General features: G+C 44.8%; 1 protein-coding gene across 4 annotated transcripts in view; it reads right to left on the bottom strand.

The window, feature by feature from the left end:
• Nucleotides 1–1,031: 1,031 nt before the first annotated feature.
• Nucleotides 1,032–20,992, bottom strand: part of ERC2 (ELKS/RAB6-interacting/CAST family member 2) — a 974,163-nt gene continuing 954,202 nt past the window's right edge. For all 4 annotated transcript variants that reach the window (XM_057555674.1, XM_057555676.1, XM_057555675.1 and 1 more), the window contains one exon: nucleotides 1,032–3,943. In XM_057555674.1, the coding sequence (XP_057411657.1) occupies nucleotides 3,629–3,943 (315 nt within the window). In that variant the 3' untranslated portion in view covers nucleotides 1,032–3,628. The remainder of the gene's footprint in view (nucleotides 3,944–20,992) is intronic.

Genomic DNA, 20,992 nt, shown 5'->3' with positions numbered 1-20,992 from the left:
ATTGCAATGAACTTACCGTGTACGCTTGGATCAGTTGCTTCCGACTGGGCCTCAGTTTCCCCATCTGTAAAATGAAGATATCAGGTTACATGACATATACCTTCTAGCAATATAAATCAATTACTGTTTAACTGCAATAATGGTAAGAATTGATAACTTGTTTCCTGGAATATAATTCAAACTTTTAAAGAAACCAGGAGCTGATTCTCCACTGTGATCCACAGGTGAGCTGCAAAGGCTGGTGAGCCCTTGCATGGACAATTCTGTCTGTGTATTTTTCTGGATGATTTTGTGCATGTATCCAAGTGATGGCAGGGCTATTGTTTTAGCCTGCTCAGCTTTCAGTGTCTTTCTTCTAGACTAGAGCCCATTTTTTTTTCTTTTGGAAACTACCTCTCCCGCATCCAGTAAGGCTGGATGTATGATCCAAAAAGGACCAGTAAGAGTCCCTCTAGAGGGCTGTTATGGATGCTGGGAGAGAGGGGTGTCTCTCCTCTAAAATCCAAGAATACTCAAAGCTGTTGGGAGTCATCTTTGCCACCAAGTGGAGAGAAGCAGCAGGACTGATGTCAACCTCATGGAACGTGCAGAAGAAACAGGGCGGAAAAGAGGAAGGGAGGGAGAGAGGGGAGGAAAGGGAAATGAGAAAAGGTGGGAAGGAGGAAGAGAGGGAGGGATAAAGAGAGATCGAGAACAAGGCTGGAATTGAGAGAGAGAGAAAGACAAAAAGGGAAGGGAAAGAGGGAGGGAAGGAGGAAGGGAGATGCCACCAATGGCTTAATTTCTTAATACAGCATGAGCCCTTAGATCCAGCTATGCATAGAGGGAAATTTACACCTTGGCTCTTCCAGTAAAGTGAGTCCATAACTTCCCTTTTTCCTTCTTTTGTCTTCAAGTCCATAGCTTCTTCAAATGGGGATCCATGACCCAAACAAGATTAGAAACCACCACAGTTGGAGCATTTATTCAAGATGGAATGAACTCGCTTCAGAAAGAAACAAAGTTTATTTGATGAATATAAATAAGGCGATCAGCACAAAGTACTTCTCATACACGTGATAACAAATTTATGAACTGTACATACCTTGTACGTTGTACTTCTACTAGACACGAGGTTACAATGACTGGCTACTACATGCCCACTGGTAGTTTCTGAGGGTTCCTTAGTTTTATTTATTTATTTTTTATATCGAAGTCCATAATCACATGGTCAATATCACAACCCACATGCCACTCACTTGGAGAAATATTACAAGAAGCACTGTCAAACGAGGGTCGCTGGGAATTAGATACACTGACCCCTGGCAGCATTCAAACGCCACTCGACACAAAAACATCTCAGTAGAGCTTATGTCAACACATTTGAGGTCTCGTCATAAACACTGTTTAAAAAGTAAATGGAAACCCACTTTCAAATGAAAGTTGACACGCTGTTAACGTGCATACTGGATACACGAAAATCATTAAATACAAAATAGAGACGGTACATTGAAATCAAACGGGGTATAAAGTATAAGCTTGCTTCTGCACAAAGCAAGCAGACCAACTCCTCCTAAACGTTAGCCTCAACATTTTCAATTTCGTCATGATTAAGGGGGAAACCTGCTAAAGTCTGCGCAAAGGACATGTCTTCCCAATAACACAGTGTTTGTTGTAAACACAAACTATTTTTAATCTGTGAAAAGGGAATTTTTTTTGGTAAACCCCCAACATCAGAGAATATTACATGATATATAATGAAAAGATGCTATGTTAGACAGAATTCAATTTTTAAGGGACTAAATGATAATGTCCCCATAGAAGTAAGATCGGTACGACTTTAAACCAACATAAGTGGGGCAAAAATGAGCCCCCCAAACAATAGGTGTGACAAAATTGGCACATACTTGGAAATAGCTAACTATACACGGTTGGTTGATTTTTCTGTTTCTAGGACCCTCTATTCCCTAGTGGATTTCCTACTTCCTACTTCAAGTATTCAGTGGCAGGGTTCAGATCGGGACCTGGTTGCAGGAGGCAGTGCGGCCACCTATTGGAGGACACCCAAACCGTTCACGGGGACGAGCTGCAGGCCTGGGTTTTCATTGTGACATTATGTCAGAGTGTGCTAAATACGTCTGCAAAGAACCCTGCTCATTTCTCCAATCAAGACCTAGATCCCTTTGTTAGTTAAAGGACAAACTTTTTAAACATGAATGTATTGGATTGCTTATGCAACACAAAAGCTTTACACAGTTTGCAATACTTACGACAAGAACAAAGCCAGAAGCAAGAAACCTGCTCGAATATATTACTCCTAATGCACCAAGGATGAACAGTGCAGCCCAGACACAGTTTCGTCTTCCCCGATAGATAAATAAGGTGTCTGACTTTTAAATATCTCTATGGCTCACGCGAGAGGTCCAGAGTTAATTGCACCGACATTTAAAAAAGTAATAATAACGACTAAATTCAATGCAAGACTTCAGGAACATCTGCTTAGAATCCTTTCCACAGCAGCAAAGAAAGACAACTATATTTGTTAAGGCCACTCATGCTTAAATTCACTGTTTGTCCTTTAAAAATGCAGATTTTCATCCCCCACTTGCATACCTGTGGAAGTGTTTCTTCCAATGACAAGAAAATGGATCAGTACAAGAGTTGCACATGTTTGCCAGACTTGGTCATGAGTTTTATGAAGTTATAACAACTTCTAAGTTTTTTTGAATCTTCAGAGGAAGCAGGAGGAGTTTAATTCTCCTTCGTACCATGTCACTGTATGTAAAAGACCTCAAAATCTGGTCTCTTTCCCTGGCATGTGCTTTAAATAATGACTCTGTACCACAAACATGTTGTGTAGAGCTATATACAGATACACTGCTTTTGCGATTATTCCTCATTCATCAATGTTTTCATGTTTGATGCTGAAAATGTTTTGGAATCCATGTTGGAGACATTTTAAAAAAATGAGAAATGACCCTTCGTTTACAGAAGATCGAAGCTTACACTGTGTGCACAGCATTTGGATCTTGAATGTGAATGAGTCCCAGCTTCTTCGTGGAGACCTGCATGTACGGGAATGGGGAGAGTCTGAGGCTCAGCCGCATCCCAGCCATGGGGGAGGCATGGAACACATGGAACAGAAATATGCAGGTGTCTCAGGCTCTGGCCACTCCCCAGTACAAAAACAGGGTAGATACAACCACGAATGATCAATTTACATGCTCCATGCATTGTCAGAGACACACACCATGTTCTCATAAGGCGATTTCTTGGCAAGTACTAGGGGTTTAAAAAATTGATTTCATTTCCAACCTGGCCCAGAGGTAACTACTGGTTCCACCATCAAAATGTGGTTCTTCAAACAGCAGATTAAAGAAATAGAGGAGGGTAAAGGCCCACCATTTTTGGTGTTTTGGTTTCTTTGTCAAACACTCCATGCATCTTGGTATACAAACACTGCCAACACCACTCACTCACAGAATTTACACTTTTTGATAATCTAATGCATCAGGTATGACCACTTAGACTGAACCAGAAGAAAAACGGGAGATGAAGCTAGCTGTCCAACAGAAGCTGAATCCACAGTTAAAATCCCGTGGAGTTCAAATTTATCCAGTGATAGTTAAGTGACATAAGTAAAATGTTATCAAACAATGACATTCAGAGGAGATGAACACATTTTAAACGCCCGAATCCCGACCAAAAAAAATGGAGGACCTGCCATGTTTTCCTCCTCCGCATTCTCCTTTCCAACATGTCTGAATCCATGAGAAAGGACATGAGATGATGAAGGAAATACCAAGTTGAACAGAATTGTGCTCAGTAATGAAAGTGAAAACTCCTCTTCAGTCCTGATGAGCGTTCCCGGGTGGTGATGGCCAATGATGTGAGCTGCACTGCAATAGATTATCAGAATATTGCTGCAGAGCTGCACTTCCCCTTTAGTCAGCCCTTCTGATAGCTGCAACAAGAAAGCACAGAGTTTAGCAGGGAGAGGAACTGGCAGTGATATCGGAGATAATCCTGGCAGACACTCCCCCAACTCCCACCCCTGCCCCCACCCCACCACTCTCTTTGATTGGGGTTGATTGGGATTGGGAGGGCGGTGATGTGGAGGAAGCATGGAGTGACGAAGTGAACAGAAAGTTACATTATGTCCTGCAAACACATCTGAGAAGAGGCCTCTTTCAAAATATTTCACATACAGGTATAGATGACTCTTGATATGCAAAAAGAAATGGAAAGGAAATAAGCCAAAACTGTTGTAGTGATTATTTCTATGTGATCAGATTGTGAATTTTTTTCTCTCCACGTGTTTTCTACAATGAGTATGGTTTTTAAATTATTTTTAAACTTGACTTTATAGATATTAGAGAGTTGAAGATGGTCAAGACACCAGAAAACCTAACATTCACTTACAAACCATCTAAGAGCAACGATTTAAAAGAATACTGGAGATTTCACTCCTAGGTATATATCTGGAAGAATGGAAAACAGGGACTCAAAAAGACTACTTGTACACAATTGCTCACAGCAGCATTACCAACAATAACCAAAAGGGAGAAACAAATCCCAAGTATCCAGCAACAGATGAATGGAGAAACAAAAGGTGGTATATACACACAACAGAGTATTATCCAGCCCTAAAAAGAAATAAAGTTCTGATTCATGCTACAACATGGATGAACCTTGAGGACATCATGCTAAGTGAAATAAACCAGTCACCAAAGAACAAATACTGTACGATTCCACTTACATGAAACATCTACAATAGACAAATTCAAAGATGCAGAAAACAAATTAGAGGTTACAGGGGCTCAAAGGGATGGCGGGAATGAAGAGCTATCTTTTAATGGGTACAGAGTTTCTGTTTGCAGTAATGAATAAGTTCTGGAAATGGATAATAGTGTTGGTTGTACAATGCCGTGTATGTATTTAATGCCACTGAATTGTAGACTTAAATTGGTTAAAATGGTAGAATTTTAATGTATATTTTACCACAATAAAAGCATAACTTAAAAAAGAATATTGATATCTCCTTAAGCAGAGCAGAATGAAACAAAGTTGGCTGCCATCCCCACATCCCATGACGTGTGTGTATATGTTTAGCCCTAAACATAAATGCAACAGTCATCCATTTGCATACTTCACGCCCTGGGGAAGAGGTATCCAGAAGCACCCCGAGTTTTCTCACTGTCCCCATAAGGGTCCCTGGGTGTGGAATATAACTGCAGCCTGGGAAGAAACAGTAAAATGGGTGAGAAGAGAGGACCATCCCACATCGAGCCTTCAAATGATGACTTTCCTCCCTACTGATGCTGGACTTTGTGCGCCTGCATCATTATCATTCACATATGGTCTCTGAATACTTTGGGAGTTTCCGGGCACATGGCAATAGTGCAGCTACCTGGGGAATATGGTGGGGAGGGAAAAGATCAAACACACACACTCACACACATGTGAGCCACTTTTTATATGTAGTCTGAGCTGCCTGATTTGGTGGTCGATACACAGTATTTCTCAAGTCACACTGACTAATGAGCCAACCAAAGATCCCACTGTCTGCACAGGTAGGCAGTTATTTCGAGCCCTTATTAAGCAGTGCAAATGAAATATGTGGCTTGGATGAACTGTGCTAATTCATACTCTGAGGAGTTTGGTGTAACCCCTCTGGTTAAGAAACTTGAATCGGGGCAAAAAAATGACTTTTGCAGAGCCAGAAAGCTAGGGAGTTCCTAGAGCAGATCATATTACTTATTCTGGCACATAAAATCTCTGCAAACTTTGTATGAAAATTGTAAGTCAGAGCACGCTTTCTGCTTCATGAGCTGTGCATAGCTCTAATTCTTTTGTGCATTAAGCATTTCTTAATCATCCTTTTAAGGGGCTGACCAATATATTAAAAGGCCACATGACTAAAAGGTAAAGAGAAACCCAAAGTAGTACTAAAATGCGCCGGTCGTATTTTACAGATGGGGAAATGAGTGAAAAATAATTACAGCGAATGTCCGACGTCCTTGATGTTTTTCCAAGATAAAGTAGCAAAGAACAACCATTTATTCAGTTGAGAGAAAGATTTCCAGCTGGGTAACAGGTCACAAGGCAGAATACAGTGCCTCATGACCGCAACGCACCGCTTTGGGGTAAGGTTTGCGCTGTGGAAAAGAGAACTCTCAAAAAGTGTCGTCGTTTCTTCCACTGGACAGTCCATTTGCCAGGAGGCCCAATGGATTTGAGGGGAAAAAACTCAGATGACACTGCCAGCAGTTGCAAATGCAAATGATCCCTTGTTGAGGGGCAAATAAGCATACACTTTAAAAAATTTTTTCAAAAGCAACCCTGGCTTCCAGCGAGGAATCAATCTGGGCAGCCACCCACCGTGAGATGATCTCTGGCCGGCCCTCCCTGCCCTGGATGGTCTCAGCAGCCCCAACCTGTCGCCATGCGTCCTCTCTTCCAGCACCCACTCTACACTGTCACCGGTGCAGCCAACAGTGCTATTTCAACAACAACATCTACTTCATCTTGCACTCCCTGTTTACAGCCTTCATTTATAATCCCATCGCCGTCAGGGTGGAGGACGGACTCCAGGCCATGCTGGCCTCTCTCTCTCTCTCTCTCTCCAGCTCCACGCTTCATGTTCCCCCTACGCTGTACTTGCTTCTGCAGTCCTAAAGCTTGCCTTCCCCCTCATTGCACAGACTTGTCTTTCTGTCTGACATGCATTCACACTAACCCTTGACCTGACCGATTCCTACTTATTCTTCCGTCTCAGTTTAGATGTCTCTTCTTCCCTGGAGGTCTTTCCTGACCCTCCTAAGTGTGGGATGTGGCACAAGAAGTCTCGCACATACTGCACCGTCCCCTTTCGTGACTTGTCTAGACTTTTACTGTCCAATATGGTAGCCGCTGAACAAATGTGTCTACTCAGCACTTGAAATGTGGCTAGTCCAACTTGAGATGTGCTGTAAGTGTAAAATGTGCACCGGATTTTAAAGATTTAGTGTGAATTTAGTTTTTTTTCTATTGACTTCATGTTAAAAATGATATTTTGGATATATTGGATAAATTTAAATATATTATTAGAATTTCACCTGTTTCTTATTACTCTTTTCAGCGTGGCTACTAGAAAACTCAGAACTACAGATGTGGTTTGCAATATACTTCTAATGAACAACATTGGTCTAGGCTACAAGCTCTATGAGGGCAGGGGTCATGCTGGTCTTGCTCACTTAGCATCCCCCGTGCCATGCACACTTCATGGAATAAGTTGATTTACTCACCCTTTCCATAGATATTAGAGAGCACCTAGAGTAGGCAGAATCCTAAAGTCCTCCCCACCCCAAAGATTTCTGCTGTAATCCCTGGCACTGGGACTGTGAACGTCTCACAACATGATTATGTTACCTCATAGATATAATTAAGGTTACTAATCAGTTGGCTTTAAATTAATCAAAAGAGAGAATGAGTGGACCTAATTTAATCATGGGAGCCCTTTAATAGCAGAGACTTTTCTCTTGCTGGTAGCAGAAGAGAAAGTCAGAGAAATCTGAAATACAAGAGGGATTTGCTGTGCTGAGATGGAGGGAGCCACAGGGCAAGGACCTGAGAGTATCCTGAGGGATCCAAGAGTAGCCCACAACTAACAGCCAACAAGGAAATGGGGACCTCTGTCCTACAACCACAAGGAACTAAATTCTGCCACAGCCTGAATGAGCTCAGAGGTGGGTGCTTCCCCAGAGCCTCCGGGTTAAATCCAGCCTGGCCCACACCTTGACTTTGGCCTTATAAGACAAAGAAGAGAACCCAGTGGAGCCTGAATGGTCTTCTGACCTACAGAACTGTGAGATAATAAATGGATGTTGTTTTAAGCCACTGAGTTTGTGGTAACTTGTTACGCGGTATAGAAAACTAATATGGCTCCTTTCTGTGCCAGGCAGTGTGCTTGGTGCCAAGAATACGATAGTAAAAATGACAGACAAATTCTATGCCCCCATGGAGCCAGTATTTTCAAGAGTGAGACAGACAACACATAGATAAATAAATAAATAAGAGAATGAGGAGTTTAAAACTTTGTGCCTGGAAGGAAATTAATAGGGATCTGTGACAGGCATGCTTAAGACTTATTGACTACACGACAATTTTTACCTATTTTTTAATATGGAAAGATGTCCATAATTTTTCAGTGAAAAAAGCAGATGACAATTCCATATGTGTAGTTCAATCTCATTTTTGCATCAACATAAACACTTGCAAATGCATATGCCAGAATATTGTTAATAATTATCTCTGCATGGTGTTTTAAAATTTTCTTCTTTCAATTTTTTTTTTTTTGGTTGCACTTTTTGGATTTTTTTAAACCAGAGAATGTGTAACTAGTATCACAGCAGAACTGAAAGCTATTTCCATTGTGAGAAAATCAGTACTGGATGCGATCAATGCTCTTGACTCGGTTTTTTCAAAGGGAAATCCTGCAGTTGGTGTGCAGGGGTCGGGGGTGGGGTGTGCAGGCGAGCTGAGTGCAGCGGTCAGATTCTGCCCCAGGACAAGCGCCCCCAGGAGAGCAGGCTATAAACGTGGGGTGTCTCACAAATATTCCTTCAGACTGTTTTTCTTTGGAATAAAGACACCTGCCGGATTATGGCTTTCTTCTCCTGCCCTTTCAGTAGTGATTTGCAGAAACAGGCTGGGAGAAAGGGGTCTTTGGTAAATACGGAGGGGTTAAAGGGGAAACTGTTTAATAACAGTAGTAAAACGCAGGCTATTTTTGACATCTGGGTTAATGTCCATTATGCTCCATGTGCTTTCCAAATGTGTGCAGTGTGCCCCCAGGTACAAAAACAGACAACCATTCACAGCAGCTTCGGATGCCCCTGACATTGCACATGGTGCCCACGTCAAAGCAAGCCCCTGATAGGCTAATTAACAACAGTCTGAAGAGAAGACCTGTTGGCTCTGGGGGCAGCGGGCATCCTGTAGAACAACTCCGCTAAGCGACTCTGCTCGCAGGAAAACCCAGTAGAGTCATTTCTGCTCAAAAAAAAAAAAAAAAAAAAAAAAAAAAAAAAATCTGTAACTACATCTGTGTTATTACTTAACATCTTTTAAAACGGGGTGGAATAGGTTTCTCGTTTTCCTCATGAAGATTTATTTATTATTGTTGTGATCAAAGTGACAACAAATTATGTTAAATCATTTAATTTTCTTGATAGGAGCAACCACCTTGAAGCCATAATTCAAAAATATGAGTGGAGAGCAACATGTTACCTTGCGAGTGGCCTCCTACAGCTCCACAGGGCAATAAAATGTAACACTTCAGAGCCCAAAGGGCTGAGGCTGGGGCTGTGGGTGGACCCAGCAAGGCCTCTCAGCTCAGAATTCAAACTGCTGTAGAGCCTGCTGGGTGGGAGGGGCTCTGAGAGTCTCCGGATTTCATCTTCACCTTTGCTTTCTGTGCCCTGGGGTGCAAGTCAGCCGCAAGGTTTTTTTTTTTTTTTTAAAGATTTCTTTTTTTTTTTTTTTTAATTAATTAATTTATTTATGGTTGTGTTGTGTCTTCGTTTCTGTGCGAGGGCTTTCTCTAGTTGTGGCAAGCGGGGGCCACTCTTCATCGCGGTGCGCGGGCCTCTCACTATCGCGGCCTCTCTTGTTGCGGAGCACAGGCTCCAGACGCACAGGCTCAGTAATTGTGGCTCACGGGCCCAGTTGCTCCGTGGCATGTGGGATCTTCCCAGACCAGGGCTCGAACCCGTGTCCCCTGCATTGGCAGGCGGACTCCCAACCACTGCGCCACCAGGGAAGCCCCCAGCCGCAAGGTTTTAAATGAAGGGATTTTGATGGATTCAGATGTGTACAGCAAGACGGCAACATATACTGCTGCGCCTCCTGAGAATTTATTTTTGCCATTATTATTGTGGTCAGAATTACTCGTAGCTAACATTTTGTGCATGCTGTCTGCCACGCTGGGTGCTCTGGGCTTTTGAGTGAATTATCTCCAACAAGTTTGACAGCCCTATGATACCGACCTGGTTGACAGCCCCTTAACAGGTGAGGAAACTGAAGCTTAAGGGAAATGAATGCTTTTGGTCAAATTCCCATCTTCCTGGGGCTGATCTGAAACCACGTCTTCTCGACTCCAGAGCATATTCTCTTTACCATACGGCCAGGGCTTCCTAAACCTTGGTCCTTTGTGTTCTACTGTCCCAGTTTTTGTAACCTTTCTACAACACCTGCCACAGCGGATTGATATTTTTCTTTAAAAATCTTTTCTAAAAACCAATTTCCTTTTAAAGAAAGATTTATTTTAATACCATAGTGGCGTATTTATCTAATATACCTTATAATAATTGCATAGCTATTAAAATGAAAGTGCTTCCCCACGAAACACCTAAAACTATCTTCTCGTGGCCATGCAACACCCTGCCTGCCCCTAGCCCTCCCTGCCTTGGAGACCATTCCCACTGCCCTGGGTGGCCTTCTCCAGAGCAGCTCCTGGTCTGTGCCGGCTGGCTTGAGCATGGGCCACACTCGGGCCACCAGCTGTCCCCAGCACTGCCTCAGACGACACTTTAGGCTCAGCTACCATGGGCACTCTTTTCTCTTTTCTTCTCAACGGGCAGATGGCAGCAGAAGTAAAAGTCAGAAATCTGCCACTCAACATCAGCGTTAGGTATGCTACGTAAATTTTAAAATACTGGTTGAGTAGACATGTGCTTTTAGTTGTCATTTTTTTCCTGAAAATAATACCTTCTTTAACCTGAGAGATTGCCTACAAGCTAAAGGCTCCACAATTTCTTGATCTTGGTACCATGGACATTTGAGGCTGGATGACTCTTTGTTGTGAGGACTGTCCTATGCATTACAGGATGTTCAGCAGTTCCCTGGCCGCTGTCCATTAGATGCCAGCAGCATCACTCCCTCTCCCAATGATGACAATAAAAAATGTCTCCAGGGCTTCCCTGGTGGCGCAGTGGTTGAGAATCTGCCTGCCAATGCAGGGGACACGGGTTCGAGCCCTGGTCTGGGAAGATCCCACATGCCGCGGAGCAACTGGGCCCGTGAGCCACAACTACTGAGCCTGTGCGTCTGGAGCCTGTGCTCCGCAACAAGAGAGGCCGCGATAGTGAGAGGCCCGCACACTGCGATGAAGAGTGGCCCCCGCTTGCCACAACTACAGAAAGCCCTCGCACAGAAACGAAGACCCAACACAGCCAAAATAAAATAAATAAATAAACAAATGTGGGGTTAAAAAAAAAAAAAGAAAAGAAAAACCCAAAGCCAAAAAAAAAACTATATTAAGATGTATTTAAAAAAAAAAAAAAAAAAGTCTCCAAATATTGCCAAGTTCCCCTTGCAAGGGGGGGGAGCAAAATTGCCCCCATTTGAGAACCATTGGTCTAATCAATTGTTTCTGTATTTAACTGGATGATTGTATACGCATTGTAAAATATGTAAGATAATTACATATTATAAGATACTTTGGTAAGATATGTATACGCATACATGCATCTACCAACCCATAAAAGATACGAACAATTTTGCAAAAATAAAGACCTATTTCTAAGCTGCCATCATATTATTGCAGACACCGCAGCACAGATTTAAAAGTCCTGTGGAAATAGGTACAAGCTAAGTTATAAAAATAATGAAAATGTACAAGTCATCTGACATAAAATAGAAATGCCACAATCCTGAGATAGCAAGACACCTAAGACACTTGCTGAGCTAAGTGAAAAGGTAAAATCTAGTTTAAATTTATAGCATTCCTTCAGTGTCCCTCTAGGAGTTTGGCATTTTGCCAGGGTTCCTTGTTAAAAATTTGTTAAACGTGTTTGGCATTAATGCAAACACAAAGTGGTCATTTGTTACAAATTCTATTGGAATGCATTCATTTAAGGCAATGAAGTAGTTACTAGAAAAGAAAAAAAAGTTCATTAAGTACATTTTAAAAATACAATGATGTATGCAGTGTGTAGCTGTGGCGTCCTGGTGGCTGTGTAAATCGCTGACAGAATAACCACACATTGTGTTTAGTTTCAAATTGGAATCTTTTAAACATAACTGATAGAACAAAAACTGGTTTTGTTTGTTGTCAAAGCCCATGTTAATCTTTCTTTTCCGAACTGGTTAAAATAACCAGAAGTTTGGCATACAATTTCTAGCATCTCAAATCAGTGAAACATATAGGTTCAAATCATGCTTTGGGAATCTTTTCCGGGAGCTGGCTGTGACATTGGAGATGAAGGCTGATTCAGCAAACAGAATGCCCGCCTCCCCCCGCCCACCCGGAGAGGGGGGAAAATGCCCGTGTCATCGTGGGAACCCCACTCAGGGAGGGTCAGTACCCCAGTGTCCTCACAGCTGTCTGAGGTTATTAGGTTACCTGCAGAGGGAAAACCATTGGCTTTCATCATGGAGACAATGGAATCCTAGGAGCAAATATTCTAAGCCTGGTGTGTAGAACTTCCACCTTCCTGTCCCACCCTGCACTGTTCACACAAAGGAATTACTGCTGAGTAGTGATGACTCCTTATCTCCTTCAAGAAACGGTTCTGAAGCTCAGCTTTTGCGGAAAGGGTCTATTTGACATTATATGACATTTGGCCCTGCCACATACCCTGCTGTGGATGTATGTATGGAATATGCCATCTCAGGGCCCCTAGATGTTTGCTAAAAGCCAATCCTAAAGGTGAATAGGAAACTCGTGCTTCACAAGAATATTCAGAAAGTATTCACTGCTTCCTTCCTCCCTCTCTCTCTCACTGTCACGTACTTACTGCCGTGAGAGCATCTGGATGATAGAATCCCAGTAAGTCCAGGGAGTCCCAAATCCCCGTGGCCCCCAAACCTCTCTCTAGGTTGGCCTCTTTTGCCATCTGAGTTTGGCATTATCCAGGCTGCCCTTGAAGGGGACAGACTCAGAGTCTTGAAATATTCCCCTAATTCAAGAGTAAACTTAGACAAAACCTGGCATCCTGTGTGTGACCTAAAGAAGTTTGCCCTTCCCGTCACAAAGGCCAAACAGGGCCAAGAAGCAAAACGTCTAAGAACAGGGAGAAAATACCTATCTCCCAGGAGCAACCAGAATGCATGATATAAAAGGTAAGAAACACACCAAGTATTACAGAGCACATCGTGGTTTTATACCATTCGGTGGGCCCTCTTTTAGAAAATGATTGGCAGATAGATGACAGTTTCAAACTGGACAAAACTATACGGCCATGAGAACACACTGTTAAGGCCTCTCCCAGGGCCTGGGAAGAGGTCTGTGCATTTGAGGGGCCGGAAGCTTATGCCCCATTAGCTTCATGATAAATCTCTTCTGCTTGCAATTAAAGTTTATTTTTGAGATTGCATTCAAATTCTAATGAGAATAAAGTAAAACATGTTTTCAAATCCCTTACGGACAAGGATTCAGCTTTAGGATGATCTTGGGAAAGCTCATCAGAGCAAGAGGGAGGTGCAGGAATGAGATGGCCCTCCTAGAGAAAGGAGCCGACAAGGCATTTTGGAGAATTTGAAACATGAAGGAACCATTTGATATCTCAAGTTTGCCGACCAGAAGTGGCTCGGATGACAAGTGTTTACAACAGGATCTTCATAGAGCCAATAATGGCAATTAGTCCCCAGGATTTGAAGGCGCCCTTCCCGCCTTGCCTCACTGAGGTGGAATGCCATTTACTCTTGGGGCTGGCGACTAATTAGGGGTCTCTTTTGAAGATCAAGGTTTTGCGATCCCTGTTTCTTAATAACAAGGTTGGCCTGTCGGCCACCTGGGTCCAGGCGAGACCTCCCTTTCCCCCTCCCCAAACAGCAGGCACCGCCTGAGGCCAGGAGCAAGTGTGGGCAGGAAAACACAGATCCAGCCGGGTGAGCAATTTAACCTCTTCACCACCAAGGTTCTGCAATCCAGTGCTCCATTCAGCTGCCCGGAAACAGAGACAATTGACCTCGTTTCTCAGGAAGGGCTGAAGGCCTGGGTGTGTTGCAAACTAACCATGATCAAGGTGCAAACACTACACAGCAAGCTTGCATATGGGAAGAGGGGCAGGAAGACTGCACTTCTCCAGAGGAGTGGCGAATGAAGAGGCTCTTTGCATCTCCTTCAGCTTGGGCAAGTTCCAGAAGGAATTTTAGAAGTAACCAGCTAACGAAGGCTGAAGGTAGAGGGGGAAGGACAATCAAGCGCACCTTCTGGAGCCCTAATCTAATGTGTCATCAGACCTGAGAGAAAGGTGCCTACGTCTGCTGACCTCTTACCAGGGCCCCCACGGCCTTGCTGGATGAGGCCGGGCGGGCTGCTATGCTCTTTAACACACCGTCAGGGAGAGAGAGGCCAAAACAGCAGGAAAAGGAAGCTGCAAAGAATTAAACTTGCGACGAGTTGGGCAAAGCACAAACAGCAGAAGAGGTTAGTCCTTCTGGCTGGTGACACACTCTGGCCTGGGTTGGTTATGGTCACCAAGCCCATCGGCATTCCAAAGTGGCAACAGCTAATGCAGCAAGTTCAATGTGGTTTTGTTTCACTTCTGAATGCTGGTTGCACGCCGGCAATGATGGCCACTGAAGGCCGGCAACCCCACTGCCATAATCAGCACTGTCGGTGATTCTGAAAATCATTTTAAAAACTATTTATTTTTGGCAGATGGGGGCTAGATGGAGCTTGCATTTGACTAACTGTACTTTAATTTCAACTTGCTTCAAACTTTTTTGTGTTTTCTAAGCAACACCAAATCAGAGTTTCCTGCAACAAAAGGAACTAGCCTTCTTGAGGGAGGGGGAGACTTCTTTTATAGGTGGGGAGGGCAACGTGTAAACACAAGCCAGCAACCAGCTGAGTGAAGTCAGGCCTTTCAGAGATATTCAGCGTCTCTGAGCCCACTGAGCCCTGATCCACACCCCCTGCACATCAAGGTATAGGTAAAAAGCTCCCTCACTTTAGTCCATAGAGTTGAAAGTGAAATAGGTTATTAAATGTGATGCAAAGGCAAATTCAGTTTGCATTTTGTATTGTCTTTAAGCTATGTTTACGAAAAGCATGAGAATCCTTCCTTCCTTCCTTCCTTCCTTCCCCCCCTCCCTCCCCTCCCTCCCTCCCTCTCTCCCTCCTTCCCTTCCCTCTCTCCCTCACAATTGTGAACGCATCTACCAAGAACCACACTAAGTACTGGAGACATACGGCTGAACAAGATAGACGCTAGCTCTGACTTCATGGAACACACATCTAGTGAGCCTGTCAGACATCACATTCAACAAATAATTAAACTGAACATGTGATTAATTAATTAAAATTGTAGTAAGTACCAAGGAGGAAGAATGACCTGTCAACATTCTCTGAGCACAGCACTTTTGACATGTGGCATCCAGTCCTTACACTCTGAAGCAGTTGCTATGATTAACTTATTATACTGCTCCAGAAAGAGGCACAGAGAGGTAAAGACACATACTCAAAGTCACACAGCTAGGAGGTGGCGGGGCCATGGGGCAATCACACACACTAGGACATCAAATCCCCAATTTATAGGAACAAATGGGGGCTCTGACCTGATCTGCCAAGAGAGTTGGAAAGACTTTCCAAGGAAGTAATGTCTATGTTGGTGTACATATGCCAACTGGAAGAGAATGGCTTCTTCCAAGACAACTTCTTCTTCTTCCTGTTCCTCTTCCTCTTCCCCCTTCTCCTCCTCCTCCCCTTTCTCCTTTCGCTCTGTGCTAACTGAAAAGTAAGTCTGTGGACTTCTATGTATTCCTAGGGTTTTGTCCAGACTCTCTGTCCTTTTAAATGGATTTTTACTCCGCGCTTTTTGTCTGTCAACACGAGCTCACCTACAGCCTCCTTCAAAAACCTCCACTTCAGAGTATCATGGCACATGCATCTTCCTTCCCCTCTAAGAGTCTGCATTATGGCCTTCCAGCTTCGTGGTATTTGGGATGATTAATCACTTTTAAATATGAAAAAAATTAACATGTCTGAAGCATTCTTCTCCACTGTCAGAGGTTTTGCTTTAACATAGATCCAGAATGTCTCCCTTTCCCAGCAATTCCAAAGCAACATATCTTCTGTTGGAAATTCAACTGTAAAATCCCATGCAGAAGCCCCAAGCGATATATCTTAACATCTTAATTTCATTTAGGAGGAATGCAATGATTGATCATTTATCATTCTGAGATTGAGTGAACTATCTGGAGGATTCCAATCTATTGCCTCTATGCAACTGATGGGATATTCACATGTCTTCTGGCTGCATGAGGGATTTGGGGTCCAAGTTGCCTTTGAAGAAGTGGGATGCTAAAAGGATTACTGAGCTGGGGGGGGGGGGTCTGCCTTTACCAGCAAAGTATGACTCCAAGGCTTGACTTGCTCCAAATTAGAGCTTCCCCCAGTGATAGCCAGGATGTCTGCTGTCGAGTTACTCCTATTTCTCTATCCCCACACATGGAATCTTGCCTTGCTGCCCTTATCCTTTCATAGGTAACCTTAAAAGGCCTGGGGAAACCTTGACATGAAATCCATTGACACTGGTGGACTTGACTTCTCATTCATGAGATTTGTATTTAACCGAAAGCTGCTTTGTCAGAAAGGAATTCTTACCACAGTATAAACAAAATGGCGCCTTCCTGGGACATCTGGGTCAGGCCATTGGCCTCATAGCTGCCATTCTGGTTTCCACACAAGACATCATTAATATCTCTTCGTGTTGGTACTGCTGCTTGGTCAGCAGGAGAACTGGCCAGAATGCTAGAGAACAAGACTTTTGGAGTGTCTACAGTACCACGGATCTTCTGCTAGATGTGTGGGTGAGCGTGGGTAACAAAACATGGTCCTCAAGTCCAAGTACATGTTCTACAATGATAGATCCAAACTGAGTACCTACTATGTGTTTTACGCTGTGTAGGTTTTAAGAAATACTCACAGAACAAGATGCCTCCAAAAATCACAATCCATCTCCGCAAACACATACTTGTGTAGTTTGCTCGGGAAACTCATTGCCCAGTGGACCACCTTACAAAGAAAAAATGACACTCGCTCCAAAGAATGAAAAGTTAGGGACAAGCAGAGGTTACTTCAGAGAGAATCTAAGGCCAGTCACATTTGCACAGTGCTGAACAGCAGACATGCTCTCTAGTTTGAATTTACATTTAAATTCCATGTCAAAGTCTGCCCTTGTAGGTCTGCACAGAGCACAAGGCCAGCGGCTGCAGCCCTAGGTCTTCCATCTCCAGCTCCTGCTCAGGGATGTAAGTCAACTCTGTAATCGGCACTGGGACTGAGGGGCTCCGAGTGAAATTGAAAGTGGGTTAACAATAGGCCCCTCAAGGGGACCCATTCTCCCATCTGCTATGAGGCTTCTGGCTATCACAAATGTTTCCAACTTAGATGTGGAGGTGCCCTGAGAGGGAATTCCAGCGCTGCTTTTGTCACTGGTCACTTTGAAGATTAAAGAGGGGAAAATGCATTTTCATAATACATGAACTCGCTGGAAGTTTCCCTGTTAAATCCCAAGGTCCTGGCAGGTGGGGGCTATGTTTAACTCTTCCAAGACAGACCTGGCATCCAGGATGGAGGGCCAGGAAATGCCTTGGGGAAGAACGGGGCCAGAGATCAAGGAGCTGGGACAGGACAAAGTAGACACCTGAGGCATGACACCAGTTGGTCCTGGGTCCCTTGGAGTCACTTCCAAAGCCCAATATGGCAGGACTCCAAAGTCCTCCAGCAGTCCCCAAGGGACCCAAGGATACACCAGAGGCCTCGACTTTGCGGCAGAGAACTTCCTTAGGATTCGGCCCCATGGAATGTCGCAAACCCCTGCAAGAGCACAGGAAAGTCCTGACTGGCAGTGTCAATCTATGAGTACAGATCTGTACTGCAGGAGGGGGCACAGAGCTGGGTCCTCGTTCAGGGCTTTTTCAGGGCAGTTCCTCCTGCCTGGAGCACTTTCTCCATTGCCCTTTACCTGGCTACCTCCTGTTCAGGTGTCAGCTTAAATGCCACTTCTTCGGGGGGAGGGTCTTCCCTGACTGTTGTTCCTGGTCAAATCTCCCTGCCCAGCTCTCCCTTAGCCCTCCCCGCCTCTCCCTCATGCCCCTGCTTCAGAACAATCTGGAGTCATGCGTTTGTGTCAGTATTTGATTAACGTCTGATGTAGCTTCAGCTGCCTTCAGGAGGACAGACTGTGTATACCTTTCTCATCACAGTATTTCATATATGCCTACCACATAGTGGGTGCCCAATAAATATTTCAGTGGATTAAAGGGAGAAGTGAATCCACGGATGATGACAAATGTTTATCGAATGCTTACTACGTGCCCGGAAGAGTCCTAAATGCTTTCCAGCAGTGATTTTCAACTTCGGCACTGCTGACATTTGGGGTGGATAACCCTTTGTTGTGGGGGGCTGTCCTGTGCTTTGTACAATGTTTAGCAGCAGCCCTGGCCTCCACCTGCTAGATGCCAGCAGCACGCCTCTCCTTCCCCTTCACGACAATCAAAAATGTCTCCAGACTTTGCCAAAGCCTCCTGGGAGGGCAACCTCGCCCCCTACTCCCTGCTGAGCACCACTGACGTACACACCTCAACCCACTTAATCTTCCACAGTTACCCCATGAACTGGGCACTATTAGTCTTCTCCTGTTAGAGTTAAGAAAACGGAGGCTCAGAGAGGTTAAGTAACTTGCCCAAAGTCACAACACCAGCAGGACGTGGAACTGGGACATGGGAAATTCAGTTGCTCAATTTTTTTTTTTTAATTTATTGATTTATTTTTGACCGTGTTGGGTCTTTGTTTCTGTGCGAGGGCTTTCTCTAGTTGCAGCAAGCGGGGGCCACTCTTCATCGCGGTGCGCGGGCCTCTCACTATCGCGGCCTCTCTTGTTGGGAGCACAGGCTCCAGACGCGCAGGCTCAGTAGCTGTGGCTCACGGGCCTAGTTGCTCCGCGGCATGTGGGATCTTCCCAGACCAGGGCTCGAACCCGTGTCCCCTGCATTGGCAGGCAGAGTCTCAACCGCTGCGCCACCAGGGAAGCCCTCAGTTGCTCAATTTGAAGAGGTGTTGGAATGAGAAAGGGCTGGCCCCCCGGTCACACAGGTGAGAGGGGGCCACTGGGGACTAGGACCTGGCCTTTCCTGCCTTCGCCCAGTGAGCTTCTTGGCTGTGGCCCTGGGGTGCCTTTTCAGACTGTCCCAAACCAGGACCCTTCACTGGGGCTGGGCTTCCAGAAGGACTCCTCACAGACCGGAAACAGATGCATATCTTTCTGTTCAGTGACTGCTTCTCTTTCCCGAGTCAGTGGCCAGTGATGCCCAGACCCTCCGGAGGCAAGGCTGTTAGGAACCAGTGAGGTGCGGTCAAGGGCGCCTCACTCCTAGGCATGTGGAATGTGCTGGGGAAGAGGGGACTCAGACCCAGGTCTGCCTGCATCTGAGCATGGTGGGCAGCAAGCCCTGGACTGTGGGGCAGCCATGCTGAGTAGCTCGGGCACGGCTTACCTTTCTGCACCTGCTCAAGTGACTCCTTCATGGACCCTCGGCCTCTCATCCAAGGGCGAGTGGGAGGGGTGAGACTGTCCACCTCAGAGGGTTACCCTGAGACAGGGCCCAATAGAAGCTTTGCACACGTGAACTGCCCATCACTTTTTCCTCTTCCTAGTTTGAGTGATCTCTGGTAAATCACTTAACCTCTCTGAGCCTCAGTTTTTCATCCACAAAGCAAAGCTAATCATTCTAACCTCTCCAGGTAGTTGAGAAGATAAAAGAAAATGAGCTTGCTGCTAAAGCCCCTAGATCAGCGCCTGACATGTAACAGGTGTTAATTACCAGTAGTTACTGTCACCTTCCCCTCCACGCTAGCCCATACACAGTAGAGAGAGATGGGCATCAGGACCAGCTTGATCCAGGGTGTGGAAAGAACCAGCCCGGGGTGTTCGTGCCTAGGTTATTCACGGGTTGGACCAGGGCCTGGTCATTTCATGAAAGGAAGCACGCAGAGCAAAGAGGGAGCACATCAGAGGGGCCCAGAAGGAACAGGGGCAGAAGGAACCCAACGCTTCTCCCAAACTGCAAATTCCACGCCTCCAACTGGAGCACCTCCGGCAGCCAGCCACATTGGCGGCCTCCCGCTTTCGCCTTGGGCTCTTCCTGTTGGCACAGCCCAGCCGCTTTATAAAGCTTCAGTAGAGTTTCTTCATGGCTCCGGCTGTTAGATAAACTCTCAAGGATATTTCTGTGGCAGGTACAAACCTGGACAGGGAACCTCGGGAAGAAATCCTCAATTAATTACGTGTCAACATTTAAGCCACAAGAAGGAGCAGTTGTCATAAATTTGGGGGAGGTTAGAATCCAATTTTCGTGGTAAATGTGAGCGAGCTCGCTGACTCACTTGTGAACTGGTGCCAACAAAATGATATACTTTACATTCTTTCACAGTTTGTTTTGGCTAAACACAATGAAAAAAAGGGGGGAGGGGATTACAGTTTTTATTCTTTAGCGGGCTGATATGTTCAATCATGCAAAAGAGCTACATCACACATGTGCCAAAGCAGAAGAAATCAGCTCAACTTAGCCACTTTTTCCGTTGCCTTCCACCTTTGTTGAGAAAGGAGGTGGGGCTGAAAACTCAACAGAAGGCCACAGGCACTACGGTCACCTTCAGTGTGATCCGACGCCAGATATTCCCAACAACAAATCAAGACTGCCCTAGGAACTGTCCTCCTGGTTTATCTTTGGTTCTGACCAAACCCTGGTATGGTAAGGGTCTCCGAAACATCAGTTCTCTGAGCACTTGTCACAGGTTAAACCTGGTGTCAGGCAGTCATTGGCAGAAAGGTGAAAAAGTCTCCTTTAATTTTCACAAAATTAGGAATGTGGCTGGGGTACTATGATTATTTTTGCTTTCTGCTTTCTTTCTTATTCATTCCTTCAATTGGTTATTCAATTCAGGAAGCATTTATTTCTGCTGGCCATGAGCTAGGACTGGGGGTTCAATGCAGAGTAAGACACAGACCCTGATCTTAAA

The sequence above is a fragment of the Balaenoptera acutorostrata genome, chromosome 10, assembly GCF_949987535.1.
Source record: "Balaenoptera acutorostrata chromosome 10, mBalAcu1.1, whole genome shotgun sequence".
Taxonomy (NCBI): Eukaryota; Metazoa; Chordata; class Mammalia; order Artiodactyla; family Balaenopteridae; genus Balaenoptera; species Balaenoptera acutorostrata.
Note: the sequence above shows the minus strand (reverse complement) of the source record. Positions and strands in the feature narration are given on the sequence as shown.